The sequence below is a fragment of the Lonchura striata genome, chromosome 5 (assembly GCF_050655825.1).
Source record: "Lonchura striata isolate lonStrDom1 chromosome 5, ASM5065582v1, whole genome shotgun sequence".
NCBI classification, from domain to species: domain Eukaryota; kingdom Metazoa; phylum Chordata; class Aves; order Passeriformes; family Estrildidae; genus Lonchura; species Lonchura striata.
Genome location: NC_140707.1, coordinates 68,045,685 through 68,068,713, shown reverse-complemented (window position 1 = coordinate 68,068,713; position 23,029 = coordinate 68,045,685). Strand labels below are relative to the sequence as shown.

Below are 23,029 nucleotides of genomic sequence, written 5' to 3'. Positions count from 1 at the left end.
CCCCTCCGGGTAGTCAGGCAAACACCCGGCTGTGCTGTGCTTTACACAAAAACTTCTTGCATGCGACAAAACGAAGCCCGTGGTGTCGCCCAGACCCAACCAGCCGCCGGCACAGGAACTGCCTGATACCACGGGCTAATTAAGGAGCTTTTAATTCGTTTCCGCCAGCGATGTGATAAAGTGCTGGCTCTCCTCGTGAGGAAGCCTTGGGAAAGGTGACAGGGTTTTCCATGCCACCCCTCCTCTCCTACAAGGAGCTGCCTTCCCAGGAAAGCCGCTGAACGCCGGGGCAGGGATGGAAGATGCTCTTTGTCTTTTAAATGCACGGATCATCCCCGCCACGGCTCTGGATGCTGTGCAGGGATGGCTGGCGGCTTGGGGGGACCTGTTTGGGGTGGGAGGCAGCTCAGCCGGCTTTGCTTAGTGCCACAGCCCGGTGCCATCCTCCCGAGAGGGTTTTTCACATCCATCCAGGGCGGGCATCTCCAGGCTGCTCCTCGGCTCCACGCTGCCGGCTGTCCCAGGCTGAGCCTGCTCCAACACGAACCCCGGGGAGCCGGGGAGAGCCGGAGCTCGCTGCTGTCTCCCCTTAAAAACCCGGCGACGAGGGTGGAAATCCCCCTCCCGGGGCTGGCGCAGGGATGAGCTGTGGTTTGATCCTGATTAAGAGAGGGCAGGAGGAGCCGGAGCCAGCGCGGCCCCCGCTGCTCTCATCCTGGGATGACCCCGGGGAAGAGTCCGAGCGCTGCGGGATGCTGCTGGCAGCGCTCCCCGGGGCCGCCCGCAGGAATCTCCTCCGCAGCCCGGCCGGGAGCTGCCGCTGCCGGCGATGGGCTCTGGCTGCACGGCAAGCCTTTTTCTGATTCTTAAGATTTTCTAAAGCCTTCTGAGTTTGCATTCTGTTGGAGAACTCTCTCACACAACTTTCTGTAAACAACCTGTTGTTTTGCATTCCTTCGTAGAAGTGGAGAAACTCAATGTAGGAGTAGTTTGTCCAATGTCATTGGAGAAGTGGCGCCTTCACCCTCCACTCCACTGTCACCTTTGAAAAAGTATAAATGCTGGAGTCAAAAAATAAACGCTCTCTTTTTCACCTTTGCTCGCATCGTGCTTTCACGTGTCCCACAGTGACAACGTGAAACTTTGTGGGGATAAGTCTTTGCAGAGTTTGTAAGTCCCTCATCATTTTTTTTCATGCATGTGCTGGGATACCATCGCCTAAATCACACTGCGGGGTCCATTTTATAGCAATTCAGGCATGTATTTCACACAGAAAATCCATATGCTTGGAAAACATTTAGTCCATGCAGTTTGACATTAGTTAAAACCTCTGAGATAAACATCTTTGGGGCTGAGATTTTGAGCTGTGAATAAACAGACTGAGGTCGGCTAAACTTAGTTTTTTACAGGGTTAGAAATGTGTGATAAAAGGCACATATTCCTGTGGCTGAGTCACCCCCTTGTAAACAGTGTCGCAAGAATGCTTTCCCTTGAAACACCTTCCCTTGGAGCAGCCAAGCCTTGACCCTTCCAGACAGCATGAAAATATCTATATATATAGTTCCAGTAGATTTTCATACTGTCTGACCAGCTGCCAGCACCTACTTCAGAGTTGCCTTCCCTGGAGGCAAGGACACAAACAGGAATCTGTGTTCTGGCTTCAGTTTTCTCTTAAAATGCGAAATTGAATTTTAAACAAATGAGAGGGGTTGGCTGATCACAGGCTATTCTGTGATGGATGCTCTGTACCTGCTGACTGATGGAGGCTGTACACCTGCTCCCCGTGGAGCAACCATGATTTACATGGGCTGAGGACTGAGACCACTGATTTTATGTTAGACATTGTGGCTTTTGACTTCTGGGAGTGCAGGAGAGGAAAAACTCACCCAAGTAAAAGGCAGCTGTTTGCCTCCCTGTCTGTGGCAGAACAATATTGGCCTCTTAATTTCCTACTGATTAAACTGTAGGAAAACAAAATCTGCTTTGCCTGGAGCGATTTGGCTTCAGCTCAAAAGCTTTCTCATCAAAATGAAATATCATTTGCCGTGAAACCGTTAGCAGGAGGATAACTGTAGTTATAAAAGCTATTTGTAAAACCCAAGTGGGGAGCAGCAAAACATTGTAATTTAGGAGAAAATCTCCACAAGGGCTCTGGAGGGCAAAACTCCTTATAAAGCCCAAGTTTCATCAGGATTGTGTGATGAAAAAGAGAATTGTTCAGCTGCCCATCACTCAGATACAGAAGCATTTTCTTTCCTAACATCTCTCTTGGCTTGTCTAAAAGGTGAGCTGGCTGGTGCAGGGCTGGTGAGGCTCTCCAGTCTGGTTTTGATGCCCCCAAGCTCAGAAGAAGGGGTTGGGAAGAATTTGTTTGGGAAGCGTGAGGATGGAAATGGTGGTGCAGCCCCTCCAACACCCACATTCTGTGATCAGCAGGGCTCAGGGCTGGAAAATGAAGTATAACCTGTATAATCCTGCATAATGCCTAGTAAATAGCAGGTCATTTTAGTCCTGGGAAATAGCCACAAGAGGGAGATGTGATTGGATGTGCCAAACGTATGTCTTTAATAGTCAGGAATCTTGGGAAATTGAATATTAGTTCAGAGCTTACTAGAAATCCAGGAAAAAATTTCACCATAGGAGCCTGCAGTTTTGGGATGACCAAGTATATGGACTGAATTTTGGAAATACTTTTACAATAACAAAATTGTCCATAATGCATTTTGGCCTTAATTTCTCCCTAGTCCTAATGAAAAACTGTGTTTTCTTGACCTCTCCCTGAATTACATTAACAATTTTAAATGAAAAGAGAGAAACACCGAGCCCCCCAAAACCCTAACAAAAACAAGAAGTCAAATTTTCATTTCAGGTTGATTCAAAGAACATTTTTGATCAGTGAACCAAAAATTCCCTCATTCAGACAGCACAGCTGTAATTATCTTGCCCTTAAGGGCCGACTGACCGGGTGATGCTGCAGCATTTTGGAGCATGCTATGGAGATGGCTTGAATCTGCTTCCTGCATTCTGTGCTTTCAGTTTAAACAAAACATTTCTTGAAAGCCAGCAGTCTGTCACCTTTCCCTTGTATGAGAATAATTTCTGCTAAAAATAAACCTCCTTCTTTCTCTCCTCTCTCTTTTTTCCCCCCGTCCTCCACAAACCCAGACCCTGATACGAAGAATTCTGTGGGGCTGAAGATTTAGGAAGTGTAGCCAGGGCTGTGGATACTCCCCTTAAAATAATCTCTATGCCCTTTAAATCATCTGACTCTCAACTCTCATTGTAACAATGGGGAAAAAACCTTTTTTCCCCCTCTTAGAGCTGCTCCTGTTACATCATTGCTAATACAGTATCTGGCTCCTCTTGTCCATCCTCCTTGGGGCTTTCAGACCTATTTACACACAAACAGACTAACACCCATCTGAAAGTCATCTCAGGCACAAAGAAAGAATCCTTTTGTCTCCCCAGAATAACAATCCTTCTCTGCAGGGCACTGAATACCTGTTTGGCAAAGTGAGTGCCAGGTTGGTGCTTAGGTTAATCTGCTTAGATCGACTAACACAGTTGTGCAAGGATAGAAAATATCCAGTCAAGTAAATTACATCATCCAGGGAAAAGCTATTCTAAAGAAAGCTCACGCTTTATAAGCCAGAACAAAATCCTGCTCAGGTAAACATTTACATATATTTACAAGCAGAAGCTCATTGCTTTCCTTGTGGAAAAAAAAAAAAAAAGGAAAAAAAAAAAAAGAAAAACGAGATCTTTGAAGTTTTTTGGCTAATAGAAAAACATCTAACTAAATTAATTAACTGGCCAAGATCCAAAATGTATTATAAACCCATTACAATTTTTCTCACATTAGTAGTACTAAGTGGGTAAAGTCCCCAATCCAGAAGAAAGGAGAGCAAGGTGTTGCTTAGCATTGTGTATAAGCAATGGCACTTCCCTGGCTATATTTGGTCTATGTTTGAAATGCAGCATTTCCTTCTACTGTCAGACCACATTTTAACAATCTCCATCACTTGATGCCTCACTGAAATATTTTGTTCTTTCTGCAGTCTTAAATGCAATATGAGAAGGGGAAAAAATGAAATTAGGGTGGACAGGGGAATTTAGACTGTAAGCACATCTGGATTTAAATATTTAACCCCTGCTGACTTGTTTTTTACTGTCCTGTTCAGAAATATTTTTGGTGTAAGATCTATTGTCAGTGGTGAGGCCTGAAAGGGGCTGGTGGTGATGTGCCTGGCTGCCAGCAGCTTTCTGACTCCTCTTTCCCCAGAGGAAGAGAAGAGCTTGAGCTTCAGAAAAATGAAGGCTGGGATCAAAAGCTAAGGAAGGGTTGGTCTTGCAACAGAGCCTGAGCTGTTGCCATCATCCTGGGTCACATCCTTGGGAATTGCAGCCCAGAGGGCAAGCACACAACAGCCTCAGTAAGAGTTCAATGCCCCCACAGATTTGTGGAAGGTACCAGGGGGGTTGGAGACAGACCAGATCTTGGGGTCTCTGTTACATTCCCTGCCCAGAGCCCGTTCCAGCTGCCTCACACGCCTTGCTGGAAGGAAGTGGTTGTGCAGTGACACCTGAACACATCACACAGGGGTCAAGCTCAGTGCACAGACCCCTGAACCCAGCCTTGGCAGCAGCAGCAGCCCTCCCTCCATGCTGGTTGTGCTTCAGCAGAAAGTTCTGCATCATGCCAGGAGTTCTGCTTCAGCTTTCTGTGGTTGCACTGAAAGCTCTCCTCTAGCAAAGCTCCTTGTCATGGTTTGAGCCTTAGATTACAGTTTTGGCCTAAATATGCAAGTGTATCATGTTGGGAATTCCCACAAATAGAGTAAAAATAATGTAGTTGGACTAAGTTAATATTTAAATGCATATTTTTCCTAAGCCCTTGTAAACTTCACCTTGATATAAAATTATATTTGGGTTCAAATTAATATTTTGTTTTTTCCTCTTCTTCCTCCCAAATTCATCTGATCAAGCCCTTGTCAATTTTAAGAACACCTACCTAATACATTTATATTAATTACCCTTTGGGATAATGATGTCTTATTACCTTCCACTCCCATCCCTTTTCATCTTCTTTTTCCTGTGGTCTTGATTCACTTTGGCTTAAAGTCCCATGAAATGAGAACAGCCACATTAGTAACAATAAAAGGTTAAGGTTTCTGCAAGGGTAATTGAGCCTTTTAGGATTTTATCTGCCTGACCGTGTTAGCAAAAGGACTATTAAGCAAATGTGAAATTTAAAACCAGGTATTGTGCATGATATATTGGCTTCTACAGTGCACCCATGTGATCAGCTGGATGGGTGATTCATCATTACAAGGCTTAGCAGTGCTCAAGAGCTGGATAAGGCAGCATTCATCAGGTTCTGCACACTGACTGCCCTGCCCTGGGCTGCTCTGACCCAGCTCTCCTCTGCCTCTCCCTCCCCACTTATTCACCAGTTTTATCTCCCAGATCTGGCTTCAGACCATCACTGCAGATAAATTCACCTATCCAATGGGTAAATACACCCATAGACATGTTGTGGCAGGGTGAGGGTCATAATATTGTGTCCATACAATTCTGTGAGTCACACTGAGTCCTTGTGTTCATAAGAATGAGGAAAATCCTTAATAAGCGTTATTACTATTGGTGTTTAGTGACAGTCTTGTCACTGGCATAGGTGTTCCCATGTAAGCATATATTAAATGCCCATTTAAAATCCTCAATCTATTTTTTTTCTACGCTACAAATGATCTGATAAATGATTGCAGTCTTTTGGGATTATAACATGAATTGACATTCAAAAAAAAAACCACAGTTCCAGCTCCATCTGTTTAGGTTATATAACTCATGATCTCAAGCAATCTCAGGGGCAGGATTTTCTACATAAATAGTACAATTTCCAGTAAGGAGATTAAGGCTTCTTTGCTAGGAAAGGAAGAAATTACCAAAAAAGCTGTCATGTCAATGGACATAAATAAATCATGTTCCAAAATACACAGGAAGACAAATTTATGTCATTTAGTCCCTCTGCCTCAGTTGCTCCCTCCCCACCTGTCAGAAAAAAGCATTTTGCCACAGAATACTATTCATCCTTTCAACATTTACGAAACATGGTCAGCTCTGTTTTCCACATGTTGACTCCTTAAAAAATCACTGCTGCTATTAACATTGTACATTTTTACAGTTTTAATCCAAGTGGATTTTGTTGGTTTTTTTTTTAAATATCTAGTGGCTTTCTGCAAGTGCTGGACTTCAGTAAATCCAAGCGCTGGGAATCATAAAATATATTCCACCAGGATGAAGAGAGGCACTCAGAGTAGCTACTCTGGGGTAGCCTGGCAGCAGATTCTGCTCTGTGTGATGGAGAGAAAAGATCTCCCCCAGCATCTGACAGCGCTGTGTTCCTGCTCCATGAAAGCACGTGAGTTTTAGGCTAAAAACACCCCATTTTTGTGTGTGTGAATAAGGAGAAAACTCCTGGTTTGGCCTCTTTCTGCAGACAGACAGGCAATGTTTCTGCAGACAGACTGTTAGCACACGTCACATCCTCCCGAGGCAAAGCTCCCATTAAAAGCTACTGGCAGAGAGTGTTTATTAAAGAAACTCACAGTGATGGCAGCGCTGCCCCACAGCCAGCACTGCACAGGATCACTGCCCCAGCCAAAATTACCTTTGCTGGAGGGGAGAAAAAGCAGAACCCACTTTGAAAAGCCCAGCTCAGGCTGGAGCTGTGTGCTGATCCACAGCTCAGGGCTGGTGGGTCACTTCCCCAGCGTTGCCCAGGCTGTGGGCTCTCTCCAGGGCTCACCCTGTTCCTGCCCCTGGTTATTTTTTAATTTCTGCTGCAGCTCTTATGTGCACCAAGGCCCCTCTTATCTTTTATGTCTAAGGTTCTAGCATGGACCTAGCCATGGTTACTCAGCAGATCCCTGTTTGTCCTTCCTGGTGTCTTTTCCTTGGAAAGCCAAGCGAGTCTGGTGTGTGCCTAACAGGAAATGTTGTGCTGGTGGCTCCCATCTTGCTGCTCGTGCATTACCATCCCTCTGCTGAAACCACTTCATGCCTGACTCGTGTGTTCACCATCCCTGTGCTCTAGGGCCACATCCACTCTTTTACTCATCCCCCGTGTGCTTCAGGAGCTCAGGGACTTCCAAGGATATCCTGGGAAATCCTCTCTCTTCCTAGGCTTGACTATTTGCTTCTCCACCAAAATGGCATGAAAAAAAATGAGGAGGCCCTCACACTGCTCTCACACAAGTCCCCAGGACTCTAAAATAACTCTTTAGCTCCTTGTTTCACCACAGGGGAAGTGAATTTGCCCATGCTGATATGCAGAAGGAGCAGAGCAGCAAAGGGGGTACGGCTTGCCTGGAAGTTCCTGTGCTCAGCAGCATCAGCAAACTGAGTCAAACTCAAAGTGCTTTGGAGCACTGTCCTATTTAATTCCTGGGAAACTGCTGCTTATGACCTACCACAGCAAAACATCACAGAGATGACTCAGGAAAACAGAGATTATTTTGTGTGGGGGGAAAATACAGAGTTAGTGCCTTCCTGCTGCCTGTCCTCCTCTCTTCAATGCACACCCTTCAAACTGGCAGTGGGACAGACTCCATCTCCAGGGGCTATCACACCTGCTTCCCTCTTCAGACAACAGGTTCCCATCAAAACCCCTTTGCCTCAGTTTCACAAAACCCCATCCCAGCTCCTCTGCACTTCAGCTGGGTAAATGCAGACATGGGTTTCCAGAGCTGGTCCCCAAATTCCTGGAGATAAGCTGAATATTGAAAGGGAAGCCCTGGGTTTCCCTGTCCTGTGGCTTTGTGGGAAACTCTCAGTGCTACAGAGAGAAATGACTGAAGAGTTGCAAAATGCCACTGCATGTATGACTGACTATGAACATTTCCCATCATCTGAAAAGAGAAAGGACAACTTCTAGCCTGGTCAAGTGGAGAAGAGAGCAGCTGCTGGAGCAGGAGCTGCCTGGGAGCAGGGAACAGAGCCAGTGACCTGAACCCAGCCCCATTTAACTCCTGCTGCCCTGCAAAAGCTGCAGTCATTTCCTAAAGGTCAAAATGGTGTTATAGCAGGACATGAACCCTGGTGTTGTTTCAGAGGGATGGATCAATCCTCCTGACATGGGAAAGTGGCCAGAGGTGAGGCAGAGCCCCACTGCCACAGAGAGGGCTGGCAGCACTGTGTGGCTTGCAAGGCAGTTTACAATATGGACTTGCTAATGTACTTATGCTTTAATTGCTATTTAGCAATGAGGTGTCTGGGAGGAGTTGGCCAGACAGGAGAGATTAGAGAAGGCCAACAGAAGAAGAGATGCTAATCGATGAGATGATGGACTTTCTCTGGTCTGATATGTTGGCTAACTCCAGGAAATGATTTTTTTTTCCTCATACCCTTCTTATAAGCCAGCAGGAGCTTGGCCTGATTTCAGTGATATTCAACACTTTGAAGGTGGCCACATCCAACATCAGGATGTGTCTGACACTGGCCACAGCCCTGGGACCAGCAGCTGCCTCTGCTTAGCAGCACTTTTCAGGTGATTATCCATCTGCACCATTAACGTTCTTGCACTGAGATGTGTGGTTTTATAATTTATTTTAAAAAATAAACCAGTCGTGTTGTCTCAGACATGACTGACAGAACTTCATTACTCTCTCCACGGGGCTGCAGCAGCAATTTCTTTACCATCACATTCAGCAGAGGCTGCAGGACACTCACAGGCTACAGAAATTCTGAGGTCATGTGGAAACTTTCCACATTAACGAGGGCCTCCTGAACAGAATTCTGTTCTGCAAAATAAACATTGCTCCTGGGTAGTTTTTGCTCATTTAGGTCACTTTCAGCCATTTTTTACCATGAGTTTGCTTAGCAGGGAAAAACAATAAAAGTTGTATGATGCAAGCTACTTGTCTTTTCTTGATGGGGTAAAAACATATGAGGGACTTTTTACTTGTAAAAAATCTGTGTCAGGATGACTGTGGTTACCTCACAGATCTGTGAGTTTGGAAACTGTGAATCCCTGAGAAGCTGACTGGTTGTCTACGTGATCTAGAAGAAGTCAGTGGGCTGACAACAACCTTTGGGTTGAGCCAAGCCTACTTTGAGGGGGGGAAAGGGGTGGGTTTTGTTGGGTTTTATGACTGTGGCTGTTTTCTCACATCTCTGATTTTCCACTGAGAAGCCACAGAGCTGGAGCAGGCTGCTTGTCCTTGCCTTTCCTGCAGCCCAGAGCACTGGGGACACCTCACATGGGCTCTGTCCCCTCCTCTGCACATACCTGTGGGGAAGGAAGGTCACACCAAGATGCCACATATGGGGCACAGCTCAGCCAGCCAGGCTGGCTAGAGAGGAGTCTCAGATCTCTCTGAGGTGATTCCCTAAGGGATTGATTTTTGTTCGTTCATTTTCAAGCTTATAGCAATTAAAAACCTTTCAAAAGTGTTCCTGTTACACCAGAATGGATTCTTTCCTCTCAGAAACCCACTCTCTACTCCTGCAATTAGATTTCTTTTCTGCTGCTTTGGGAGAAGTTGTTCAGCTGCTGGTCCTATCAATAATCCACGAGCTGCTGTACTCAGGCCTGCGCTTGCTTTTACCTGGGGGAGATTGCAGCAGAGTTTCCTTCTCTGACTTTTGCGTAACAGTTCCAGTAAAATAAATGAGTAGTAGAGATGCTGTTGCTACAATCCTCCTGCATTTTTAAAAGGAAAGTCATGAAATGGTGATGAAATTTAACTGGGTTTTGGCCTTGCTGTCCAGTTTTTTGATGACGTGGTTTGTTCATGGTGAACCAAGGGTTTCTCAACTAAAAATGAAAATTACATCCATAAACTAACTTTTTTTTTCTTTTCCAAGAAAACAGGAAAACCAAAAATTGATTAGCTTGTGTGTCTCTCTCTGTTGTATGCATGAATACCTATATGTACTAAAGGTTTGCCCTGAGCAAAAGCAGTCAGCATAAACAAATTTTCATTTGGTTCTGAAAATGGTGAGGTCTGTGGTCATTCTTATCTTATCCTACAAAATCTTTATTTCCCACGCTCATGAGTTGCCTCTTATTGATGAGCATTTCATTATTTAGGGCATGATCTCAGATAGCAAAGTGAGGTTTGAGGCACCAACTTTGTCATTATGGTTCTGAATTTTGCTTACTCAGTTCCTGGCAAACTCCTTCCACCCTGTGTTGACATCTTATAAACCCAGGGGTTTCCTGGGCTCTGAAATGCTGGGCTTGTCAGTTCCTACCAGAACCATGCCAAAGTCTTCATCAACAATATAGAAATGCCCCCAGCCCATTCTATGCCTCCATTATATTGCTTTTTCTGATTTTCCCACCTGCCAAAGTGCTCTGAGAACCCAGCAGTGGTAGTCCTTGTTTCACTGCCCTACACTTCACCCTTCCTGTGCTCCACAGCATCCCAGCTAAAGGAATGTGGAGATTGAACAAAGAAATGGCTGGAAAGCCATCAAAGGGGGTGCTGGTCTCCTGCTGCTGGCTGAGGTGGGTAGCACTAAGGAGAAGACACCAGGCAGAATGTTCATATGCTGCTTTGTGGCCAAAAACCTGGAGCTGCTCAGTCGCCGCCCATCCTCCGCTCTTACTTGGCCTTGGCTTTTTGTGACAGGAGTTGTTCTGCTGGAAAGTGCCTATTACACCTTTCCTAAGTGGAGAACTCAGTCTCTCTTCCAAAGGACCACATCCACAGACTATTTATGTATCTAGGTCCAACTGATTTTTATCTCAGCTGCCTGGATACCTTTGCATATCTGGACCCGAGTGTTTTGTCTGTGGTCGTGAAGGAAGTCTATAGTAAGCAGAGAAGTGAAAACACAACACAAGCTAAAGCTGTAACTACTTGTGCCACTCTTCCCTTTGCTGGGAATTTTTTGGGAGCTGGAGAAGATTTCAGTCTGCTGTGAACAACAGCAGTATGTTGCCTCTGCATTTTAATATTTGTCTTTAAAATAAAACCCCATAGTGCTGCAGTGAAAGATGCCTATTGATTATCCCTTTGGAAGATGGAGAACTCATTTCAGCTGGCACTGCTGTGGCTGGAAGCCAGTGCTGCAATTGATCATTTAATTAACTGGAAGAAAATTAAAGGAACTGTAATCTGTGTCTCAGCTCTGTTGTTATCAAGCTGGCAAAGTGCTTGTTTCTGCCTAGAGCAACGATCAGCTCCTTGACCCTGTGATTTAAAACACGTGTTTAGGCATCCCCCCTCACCTACCCAGCTGGATTTCTGCAAGGCAGGAGGCAATGCAGCTGGATCTTTCCTCCATCTTCCTGTGCTTCCCGGATACTCCAGGGGTACCTGACACCTCTCACAATGGGCTGGATCAGCTAAACCCACCTCTCACCACCTCCATGAAGGTGAGATTAATGTGAAGAACCATGAAGGTTCAAGATTAATAGGTGGGAAATCTGGAAAGTCTGGAAGAAAAATGAATGTACTGTAGAAGTCATTTATTTAGAGGCTGAAATGAGAACTTGGGAGCTCTTGAGTTCAACATTTCCTTAAAGGGATTGAGATATTGATTTTTTTATTTTGCTACTTCAAATAAGTAAGAGGGAACAGTGTGTTTGAGAGAAAAATTACTGGTCCTGAAAATCTGGCAAGCTCTTAAAGCTTTGGCTTAAACAAGCAACTTGAGTGGTCTGTGAACACAGAGAGGGAAAAAAGAAAGATGTAAGAAGGCATTGTTTTAACAATTGTGTTGCCATATCAAGAGAATAAAGACAGCTGCTTCGAACTTGTCTTTGCATGCCCAAGTAATATGTTAATTACCTCATTCCCCCATAAATGCTTACAGTCCTCCAAAAGGCATGTTAAAACAGACACAGTCATTAAAGCTTGCACTGCATTTTCTAATGTGTTGCTGGGAAAACAAACAAACAAACAAATAAAACCTCAAGCCCTTTGTCTTTTAGCTAGATCCAAGTTGTGGAAATGTTAGGCAAAAACACTTAAGAAACTGTATAATTGGAAAGAAAGTGTGTTTTAATATCAAACCAGGAAAAATCCCCAATCAGAATTTGAAACTTCATTATGTTGGATCAGGTAAAAGAGTTTGGTCACCTTTACATTTTCGTTACAAGTGCAGCCCATTTAATTTCATCTTTCAATTTATTTTGGACTCTTTCTTACTCTGTGTGAGAAACTTGTGGTACAGGCTGTAAAATAACAAAGGGCTTCGTAGGAGGGATGAAAAGGATCAAAAGAAGGAAAAAGAAGCCTCTTTTGGAATGTTCCTGTGGATCATGACTAGCTGTAGGAGTCAGAAATCTGCATGAAATTGAAAGCACTCCTTCTGAGAAAGGCACATTCCCTCTGCTCTGGGTTATAACTTATGCAAAGTCTGTCTCCCCATTCAGGCTGCTGCTGCTGGCTGCTCATCTGGCTTCCCTTCCCTGTCCTCAAAGAGCTTCACTTGTGTTTATAGTGCCTTCAAAAGGGAAGAAGTGCAGAGAAGAAAGTAAAACTAGCCTGGTAGGTCTGAGGTGTTAGGAGCTGATTGGCAAATGGGGAGTGTCCTGCTGGCTCCAGAGATGTGGGTTAAAACCACTTTGTTGGTCACAAGGAGAACCAGCCGGTGTCCTGCTTCCCTGTGTGATGACAGACACTGCCCTGGTCACCACAGCCTCACAAGAAAGCTGTGCTGGGATGTGTGAGCAGAGCAGAGGAGGGAAAGGAGGTGTTTGTGTCTCCATCTCACACAGTGGTGGCCATGAAGACAGCACGTGGCGAGCTCAGGAGTACTCAGGATCATGCCAAGGAACACCAAGCCCACTGTTCAAGCACTCTGAGTAGGGAGAACTCTGCTCAAATCTCTTTTGCCTGGTGTGGTGAGAGGATTTAAACCCAGTTCCTTCATGTCCCCAGTGTTCCTCTGGAAACTGCAGTTAAGGGGCTAAACTGAAACAGCTCCCAGAGGAGATACAAAGGGAAGCTTTGACCAAGTTGTTGCCAAACCTTGCTCTGAGCTGGACAGGACAGAGGCTGAAGAAGCATCTCTGACCTCCAAGAGAGCACTTTATGCCCCAGACTTTGTCTGCTCTTTCCCAGTCCCATTGCTGTGCTTTGCTGCAGGGTGGAGTTACCAGCTGGGGATCATGAGCACAGACATATCTTGAAAGCCAAAACCTGGACCTGGCTTTGACAAGGCTTTTTTTCCCTCCATTATTTACATTGTAGTTGTCTCTTGCTCCCTCCTCAGCTGGTTCCTGAGGGTTCCAGAACTGCCAATTTGCTGCATGGGGAACTGGACTTCATGCATGGCATGCAGTGGATTCCTCCACTCAGCACTGTGGCAAAGGATTGCAGCACTGAAAATAGAAAGCCTTTCTCTAAGTGAGTTGTGTAGAGTCCTACAGGAAGCCTGGAACCAAACCTCGGCCCCCAGAGCCTTTGTTCAGGGCTTGGACCACAAACCCATCTTTTCTGTAAGGACAATTTAAAAATTCCATGCTGTTTTTTTTGTCCACATCAGGAAAACCACTGTACAATTGGCAGTATCTGCTCAGGAGGGACCTGGGATAGGCAGGATGCAGCCAACTGGTGAAATTGTACAGTGTAGCCTGCTGAGTGTCTGCTTGCCTTACGCTTTCATCTGTTAAACTCCTTTCATGGGTAGAAAATCCTTCCCCAAATCTAATTGCACTGAATTGGACATAGTGCTTTTATTGCACTGAAGAATTTGTTATCATATTGGGCTACCTGTGTAGAAACAACAGTCCAGAGAGTATTTCCAAATGCCTAAGTGTACACTGACCCAAGCAGACTTTAAGAGGTGGTCATAGTTCAAAAAATGGGGATTGTGCAGATGCAAAAGGAAAAATAAACAAGATTTTGGCACAAGAAGGAAAGAAGAAGCACTGAGGTTAGAAAAGACACAAGGAAACAACAGCTGCCAAAGGGAGATTGTGTCTCCCAACACGTAATCTCATTTCAGAAAATATTTCATATTTGAGAAAGAGCAGCATTAGGCTTCCAATGCCAACAGTTTGCATTGAATTAGATTCAAATTTCAGTTCATTTTTCTATTGTAGAATGAGTTGATCACCAGAGCTCTCAGGTTCTTGCACTGTTAAGCACAGTAAGTTGTAGTAACAACTATTAGCCTGTGTTACAGAGCCCTGGGTCTGCACAGCATTTGAGACCTCGTGGAATTCCTCTGTCAACTCAATACTTCACAGTGGTGCTGTGAGCAAGACAGGTTTTTTGGTCAAATATGGATAGGCTAGAATATACCCTTCATTATAGCTCAATTACTGAACCAGTGAGTGTTAACTCCCTACATGTAGGTGATGCCTTAAGTTTTAATTTTCATATTTTTCAGATTCTGTACGGCATTAGTAGATAGTTCTGAACTTCATAAAAATTGTTAGCAAGTTCTCTTCACAGTTTAATTAGAAAAAACAATCATTTTCCAGCTCAAGAACCAAGGACACCATTGCAGCTTCAGCCCCAAAAAGTATAAACAACAGGAGGATAGGACTTAATAACCTGAAGCTGTAATTGAAAGCCGTTCCCAATATGGAAATGGACCAAAACTTATAAAAGTGTGAAAATTCGTGACCCATAATCCATCTTGGGTGTAGTGTTGGCCAGGCTTTTGTGCTGCCCAAGGTGTATACTTTGAAGACTTAAAATAAATATGTACTTTCCTTTAACACTGTCTAGCTTTTGTTCTAGGTAGCCTCTCAAGGCAGCATAGGGGTCTCTACGATGAAGCAAAAGCCCAGGAAAGCCAGTGCTGAGGGCAGGTTGCTTGTGACATCCCCAGTGATGTGAGCTGCCAGCTCCAGAGAGACAAACAGAGTTTCTCTTTAACACCCTCTGCCTGCCCCAGTGAGTCCCTGCTCAGAAATGGTGAGTGGGTTTGGGAGGCAAGATGTCTTAATTAAATCCCTGATTTTTTTTCCCACCGCAGTCAGAAGTTCTGCCAGTCGTTATTGATAGGGATGCACTTGGATCCTGAGAGTAAATGCCTCCAGAGCCCATCGCGGTGACACGTGTCTCTTCAGCAAACAGATCCGAAGCCAGGGGCAGGAGCACTTCTCACATCTTCAGCCGGACTTGTTCTGCTGCCCAGTCGCTGCCGCTGTCCTCCCGAGCCGTTCGCTGACTCATCAGCTTGTGCATTTGCCCTAATTAGTCATTTGCAAGCACCATTGTGCTCAGGAAGTTCTCTAACGTAAGCGTGAGTGGGAACTTAGAGCAGCAATAAAGGTCAAGAAAAGTGACTAAGGCATCATATACTGGAATAAGTTTCTGTTATCAGCCACTGGGAAAGTGGGAAAGAAAGTGTATATGCAGACTATTAGAGGAGTGACACAAAAGTTTAATAAAGGGAAGGATGTGTGTGAGGGAGAACATTTGCTTAACATCTCTCAAGAACTGCTACAGTATGAAATGCTTAATTGCAGAACAAGTTTCCACTAACACCCTTCAGAAACACAGCTGGGTTTTGAAGCATTATTCTTTATTATGAGCTCGGGGTAAGCATGTTTGGCATGAAAGAAATGTGTCTCGTAAGGAGACCACAACACTTACTCACAACTCCCCAGACAGTTCATGCTGGGAAGTCTGATACCTTTGAACAATCATTTGAGCAGCATTAGCAAAGTGTAGACTGGAATTTTCTCCAGTGATTTTTACTCAGGGGTCACCAACACATCCCGAGCTGTTATGTCCAAGTGATTTAAAGTGAGCAGAACCTTAGGTAAGAATACTCAATGATAAACCCTTTTGATGTATTGCACATTATGTGAATTTGGATAGTAGTAATAAAAGTGCACAAGTGAACCCTAAGACATCCATGCTTATAGGCACTAAAATTGTCATTCAAAGAGTCACTAGAGTGAAAACACAATCCTATTGGGTAGGGTAAGGTGGGTTCTGTAGCTTATAACTCAGCAGCCCCTGGTCCAGACTGCATCAAGTGCCTCTTGGTCTTTGAAGGGCACTGAGATTGCAGTCAAAGTAAAGAAGAGGCTTTCACTTTCAAGTGTGCCAGGCTCACCAGGAACCACTTCAACCTCAATCTGAGCGATTAGAGAAGCTGCAACGGCTGCTCTGAGTTGCACCAGCCTCCTCTAAGGCACGGGAAGTTCCTCTGTTATCACCACTTCACTACCAAAAATCCCCGGATGCCTTCCAGGGGCTCTGGTGGGGAAGGTGGCATTGAGCTGGCCTTGTCATTTCTGCACCCACCAGGAGATCCCTCCCCATTTAACCAGAAAATCCTCTAGGGGCTGTTATGGTGACTCTGTGAACAGACTAAAAAAACCTACACAAGCTGCAGTGCACAACTGAATTTCTTACTATGTCTGAGCTGCCTAAACCTCATTTTGAAAGATAAAGTTGTCTGTGAGCCCTTGGGGAGGGCTTCTTGGTACTTATGCAAGACACTTGAGGTTGAGTCTTGCTTAGATTGTTTTTCTTCTCAAGGCTTCAGTAAGCACAGAACAACAGAAATATCAGTAGTTCACAGCCACGCTGCCATGGGCTATTGTGTTGTCACAGCTCATAAGCAAAGCAGAGCTGGGCTTTGTCCATGTTTGGATGCAAAAACCTTGAGGGAATAAAAGTAGTCAGAAGCACCTGTGCCTCTTCCACATATCTGACTGCTGTGGGCAGAAGCAATCATTTTCATACAGGAACTCCTTGTGATTGCTAACAAATGTCACAGTCACTTCTTTTTCTTCTTCTAAATAAAAAAATAATAATAATAACCCCCCCAATACAGAACACCCATGACTGTATGCCTAAACCAACCTGGAAGTTGGGAATCCACAGCAGAAGTGTTAGGAAGGTGCAGTACTGAAACACCATCACTTTGCCCTGCAGGTGTTTCTTATGTGCACACAGCAGCTAAAGAATGCCACTCATGCCTGTCAAAGCTGCTTTTTTTTTAAAGGTATCATTACTGCTGAGCTGCAAACCGAGTAGTCTCATAAGGTTCAGCTCCAGATGGTCACTTGAAGTCCTTGCTAGTAGGAACCCACAAGATGTAAAGGAACGCCTGAGCTCTGTGGGGTCACTCCACCTGGAACTGTGCCTTCCCTGCCTCCCCAGAGTGCTTACCCACACATGACCCTGAGCTAAGGGTACAGAGCTAAGGCTTTTAACTTTAAATGTGTGGGCTCTGCCCCAGTTTTCCTCTCCTTGCTCTCCCATGGCTGTATCCTGGCTCCTGATCCAAGAGGCCACTTGCCTGTGTGGCCATGTCAGTGCCAGGTGTCCAGCCCCTCCTGCTGTGCCTCCAGGGCCAGCCAAGGTCAGCAGGAGATCCTGTGGCTCTCAGGTGAGCAGTGCCTGAGGCCAGGCTTGCCATGGGGGGGACAGGGAGAGGAAAATTGGGCACAGGCACTGGGAAAATGGCATTGGATCTAGGCCAGCCTGGGTGGGTGGCAGGGAAGGCAGAGGGGTCACAGTGCCTCAGCACAGCCTCCTGGCTCTGCTGTTGGGTTTGCTTTGGGTTTGGGAAGTTGTAAAACTTGCTCGAAATGTGCTTAATTACCTGTCGGTTCCCCTTCTGGGCTGCCCGGCTGTTGAGCTGACTGTTCCCTTTAATTAATGTGAAGTTCTGAACCCTTTAACTGGAAATGGACTAGAAAATGTCCTGTGAGGAGTGGCTGCGGGACCTGGGTTTGCTTTGTCCAGAGAAGAGGAGGTGCAGGGGGGGCTCCATCACTGTGTAAAACTCACGGAGAGGAGGTGTAGGGAGGTCTCTGCTGCCGTGGCTGCAGTGAGAGGACAGGAGGACATTCTCTTAACACACGATAGGGAAGATTCAGGTTAGATAGAAAATAAAAATGTCTCTGTTAGGATGGTCAGGCATGGGAATAGGCTCTTCGGGTATGGTGGAGTCACCATCCCTGGAGGTGTTTAAGAGGCGCTGGGGATGCGATTTAGGGGCTGCAGGAGCAGTGCCAGGTGTATGATTGGACTGGATGATCTTAAAGGTCTCTTCCAACCTCGATGTTGTAGAAACATCCCGGGCTTTTACTGTACTACACCTCTGGGAGAGGCAGCGGAGTCAAGCACTGACCAAAGATGAAAGGAGGCGATAAAGAAGGGACCATCTCCTCGCGCTGTGCCCACGGGGGTGCGATTTGCGGCGGGACCCGCACGGGCCCCGCCGGCGGGCGCGGTGGGGCCGAGGGGCGCGGCGGGGCCGCGGTGGGGCCGGCCGGGAGCGATCGGGCCGCGGTGGGGCCGTGGTGGGGCCGGTCGGGAGCGATCGGGCCGCTGTGGGACCGGCCGGGAGCGATCGGGCCGCGGTGGGGCCGCGGTGGGGCTGCGGTGGGGCCGGCCGGGAGCGATCGGGCCGCGGTGGGGCCGTGGTGGGGCCGGTCGGGAGCGATCGGGCCGCTGTGGGACCGGCCGGGAGCGATCGGGCCGCGGTGGGGCCGCGGTGGGGCTGCGGTGGGGCCGGCCGGGAGCCATCGGACCGCGGTGGGGCCGCGGTGGGGCCGGCCGGGCCCGGGCCCGCCCCGCACGCAGCGCCGCACGTGAGGCGCGGCCCCCGCCCAGCTGAGCGCTCAGCTGACCCCGCGCAGGGGCCGGGCCGCGCCGCCGCTCCTCACTGGCGCAGCGCGGGCCCCGCGCCGCGCCCGCACCTCCCGCAGCCCGTGCCCCGATGCTCTGAGCCCGCGCGGCCCCACACCCGGCTCGGCGCCGCCATCTCCCCGCCACCGCCATCGGAGCCTCGCGTCCCAGGGAGCCGGCGGGAGGAGAAGCCGTCCCGCCGCCATGGACAGCCCCGGCGGCGTCACCGACAAGAAGAGGTAGCGATGCCGCGCCGCCCCCCGCCGCTCTCTGCTGCCGGGCCCCGCCGCCCCCTGCTTTGTTACCGCCGCCCCCTCCTCGTCCTCTTCCCCGCCGCCCTCCCCCGGCCCGCGGAGCGCTCCGCTCTTCCATTCCTCCTTCTCCTTCTCGTCCACGTCGCCATTTTGTCGGCGGGGGGAGCGGGCCGGGGCTCGGGGCCGGGGGGAAGCGCCCGGGCTCGGCCGCGCTGCCCGGCAGCGACCCGGGGCCGCTCCGCTCCCGGAGACGGGCGGGCAGGGATCGATCGTGCCCCGTGCCCGGCGCGCTCCCAGCCCGCCGTGCCCCGGCTTTGTGCGCAAAAGGGCCGGCTCGCATTCTGGAGATACTCGGCTTTTAAAAAATCCCCAAAAGTCGCGCTGGGGAGGTGTAAGGGGGGAGGGGGGGGCGGATGGACAATGTGAGTTGAGGAGTATGAATAATTCACCGAGGATTGTAAGCGCAAATTAGAGGAAAGGGTGGGGGGGAATAAAACCCTTAAAAGCCTTTGTTAGGCGGTGAAGTTTAAGGAGCCGGGGGGCTCGGGTGAGCAGGTCCCGGCGGTGGGGCTTTGTGGAGGGATTAATTGCCGTGTTCGCCATCTGCAGAAGGTTTGTTTATATGGATATCGATACCTTTTCTCGCCTTTTAATTATTCGAGATGCGTTTTGCCTGCCCTTGTATCCAAGGGTCATCTGAGCAGATTAAGCGCAGTAAGTGTTCCAGCGAGTAAGTTGTGTCGGGAAGGAGCCTGGCCGCTTGTAAAATGGATGGTGAGCTTTGTGCCGGGCTGGGAGGAGGCACCGGCGGCCTCGGAGCGCCTTTGGAGCCGGTGCCGGGGAGGGATGGGAGAAGCGCCTCTCGGTCCGGTGAAATCCCAGCACGGGGGCACCCGGGGTGGCATTCCACCTCTGGTTTCTCTACTCCGGGAGGATGGCTCCTGAGGAGCCTGTGAGAAAATGTTGCAACCAAAATGATTAATCTGCTCTTTGCTCTGATGCCCTAATTTAGTGGCAGGTCTAGGAAAGGGGTTTGAGAGTTGTTTTCTGAGACTTTTATTTTGGTTTATTGGGCTTTTTTGTTTCTCTATTTTACTTTTGCCTTTGAGCATTTGCTATTTTTAACTTACCGTTCTGCCCCACTGGAAGACTTTTTCTTTTTCTTTTTTTATTTTTTTTGAATTGCCTTATCCTGGATGTAATCTGCTTTCTTCAGAATGCAAGAATGAGTATGCAAAGCTCATCCTTCCTTCCTAAAGGCAGGGCTTAAGAAAGAGAATTTGTTGTTTTCTGTTTCATGCAGACAAAGTTCAAAGTCAGGAATGTTTCTTATAAAGGAATATTCAGATTACTCCTGTTGCAGGGTTTTAATGGAAAACATAGAGCTGTGTCTGTGGTACATTCATCCTGGGGGCTGTGGATGTACAGTTGAGCGAAGATGGCTAAGCAAAAAAAGGAAGGATATGAGCTCAGCAGAGAACTTCATGAAAATAGAAATGCTTGCATTTCTCAAAAACCTGGGTTGTTTTTGAAGGGTTTAGGTTTGATAGTGTCCATATTCAGAATACCTTGAAGGGAGAAGTCCTTTACGTCCTTTTCTTTATCACCTTTGATGATAAAACTTTGGCTAATTGTATATACAGTACACCTCAATTTTGGCATGGGTTAAGATTCTTTTATTCCTTGCCTCTCCCTCTGCTTGTATGTGGATAGTGTTTATCTCTTGATAGTTAATGTAAAGCTTCTTATTCACTTAATTATATGCTGTGAGATTCAGAAAATATGGAATTTGCCCAAGTTTATGTCTCAGTCTTTAAAGTGAAGTTTGGTCATAGCAGTATCTGAAGGTGTGGATTTTTATACTGGCCTGTTGAGTCAATTTTTTGATGTGGTTCCAAGCTTCTTGTATATGTACAGGGGTCAAGATTCCCTAAGAAATCAAGTATCACGCCATGATTAGATACTGAATTATTTGGGTTTTAGCCATTCTTCAGTAGTTGTATCACTTTGATGTGCTCCTGGGTTTTCCCCCAGGTGCTCAAGGACTGCGTTTCTATGCATGGAGTGGGTGAAACAGAGTTGTTGGGAGCTTTGTTTGCTCATCCACTCTCATTTGAGCCAAATTTAAGGCTTTTGGTGAGAAGTATGGGATTTTTCTCAATATTCTTTTAACAAACTCCAGTGTGCAGATGGCTGATGTAGTGAAAAGCTTTTCCTCGGGTCTGTGCTGTGACACTTCACTATTAGCAGAGGAATTCTAGTGTCTTTTTAAGTAAACAGTCATTTAGGGTTATGGATTAGTCCTTACTTTTGTAGTGGCTTGCAGCTCGTAGGTAACGCGGAGTCATTTTGTTAGTGTGCTGTAAGTCTTTAGAACATAAAATACATATTTTAAATGCTATAGGTACTAAATAAATATGGTAAGTGATTTTTGGAGCATTCATTCTGGGTCTTAAGATGGTATAAGCCAATGAAATTTAATATTCTGACATGGGTGCCTTGCAGAAGAACGTCAGCTTTTCAGTTCCTCAGAGTTGGGCCTTGAAACTTATTTTTTAGTGTCTAAAGGGGATGATTTGGAAGATCAGGGATTTTCTGCTGGATTTTTGCCACCGAAGTCCAGCTCCAGAATCTGTTTGAGAAGCCTGTACCCTGTGCTGATGGCTCTGAAGTGCAGTGGCTACCCCTGTTTTTTCTTAAACGTGTATGAGGTCTTTAGGATTGTGTGTACCAGTGCTTTTGTCTGTTAATTTCTCTCAGCGCTGGGGGAACTGAGCCACCATTGCTAGAGTCGAAAGTGAATACAAAACCCTTTTGTATAATCCGGGCTGTAAGAAGAGGAGGAATCTTTCAGTAAATCTCCTGTAGAGTCTCCCCACAGGTATGGGGAATGCTGAGCGGTTTCTGGCTCATAGAACAGTGGTTTTACTGCTTTCTGGATTTTTCTGGATTGTTTGCCTTGCCATAGGGTTTACCTGTGTTGCCTGTTCTTTGCACTGCCTCAAACATGAAAAGTTTTGTGAATTCCTTTAATAAAAATGACTAGAAATGGTTTCCCAGTTCCCAGTAAAGATGAAGGGGACAGCATAGTGCTGCTGCCCGTCCTCATCAGCATCAAGGCATTGAAAGTCAGGGAAGAATAGCTGTGGAGGATTTTCCTGCTGTAGAAATTTTCCATAATTTTGCTCTGCTGGTGCTTTGGTTCCATTTATCAGTGAATGTCTGATAATTTGCCAGTGAGCTGATGGAAGCAGCAGGAGGGTTTTCTGGTTTTTGTTTACAGTCATGCTTGCTTTGCCCTTTAAAACACAGTGTCTCCAGCCTCCAGTCTGGGTCTCTCGGTTGGGGTGCCTGAAATACCAACAACCAGTCCACGCTTAGCTAAGAGGGCTGGTGCAGCCGTGATCAGATGGTCCAGGTTGTCAGGGGGTATGTTAACAGGGTGATGTGATAGTAAGAGGTTTTTCTTTGAAACTTTTCTAGCAATTCAGCCTTCTGTTGAAATGCTTTTCCTTCCCTGGAGGTACATGCTGGACCATTTTTGGAAGGTGCAGGGGGGAACAAACGGAGCTGCATACTCTTATCAGCATCCTAAGTGTGGCAGTTAAGTCAGCTGTTGGTTTAAAGGTGGAGGTGTGAAGTGGATAATCGATTTTATTCTCTCATTTAATTGCCATCCCTGTCTTCTGGTTGGTTTCTCTTATCAGAAGTGCCCATCAAGGGCTTACTTAGGTTAGGCTAAGGTGGCATGCCCTTTGTAAGCCTTGAGGAACTGAGAAGCAGTGCCCTGCTGTCTTCCTAGTGCCACTAGAGGAGACCACGCTGCTGTCATGCCTGTGATGCGTGAATTCACCTACAGGTGCTTTCTTCCTCCCCTGCACGTTGTGCAAGCAGCCATAGACCTTTGTTCCTCCCCATCCTTGAACTATAATGCCTGGAGTTTGTGTCTGGTTCCAAGACTGCTGATGGTAAATTTAAAAAAAAAAATTAGTCGATTAAATATTAATAACACTGTCAAATATCAGCGGCATTGCAGTGTAAGCCAAAACTCCTAAGGTTGTGTATGTTCCCGTTGGTGTGCTTCCAGCCTGGAAGCCTTGAGGACCCTTGCTGAGCCTGTGTAACACAGTGGATTGAATTCTTGAATGTGTTCATGTTGCTCAGTAGTAATATTGCACCAGTTTGTGTTAGAATGCTGGATTTCAAGTA

The 23,029-nt window shown here is 46.7% G+C and overlaps 1 protein-coding gene and 1 long non-coding RNA gene across 3 annotated transcripts in view; both read left to right on the top strand.

Moving 5' to 3' along the window:
- Positions 1–279: 279 nt before the first annotated feature.
- LOC146767429 (uncharacterized) lies at positions 280–18,149 on the top strand. The gene is made up of 3 exons (XR_014955830.1): positions 280–11,383; positions 12,386–12,500; positions 14,944–18,149. It is a non-coding gene; the product is annotated as an uncharacterized LOC146767429 (long non-coding RNA).
- A 361-nt stretch (positions 18,150–18,510) lies between these two features.
- HIF1A (hypoxia inducible factor 1 subunit alpha) overlaps positions 18,511–23,029 on the top strand; it is a 30,675-nt gene continuing 26,156 nt past the window's right edge. For both annotated transcript variants that reach the window (XR_014955812.1, XM_021554520.3), the window contains exon 1: positions 18,511–18,805. Coding sequence is in view for 1 of the 2 variants with exons in the window: in XM_021554520.3 (XP_021410195.3) it covers positions 18,771–18,805 (35 nt within the window). In the remaining variant the exon portion in view is untranslated. The remainder of the gene's footprint in view (positions 18,806–23,029) is intronic.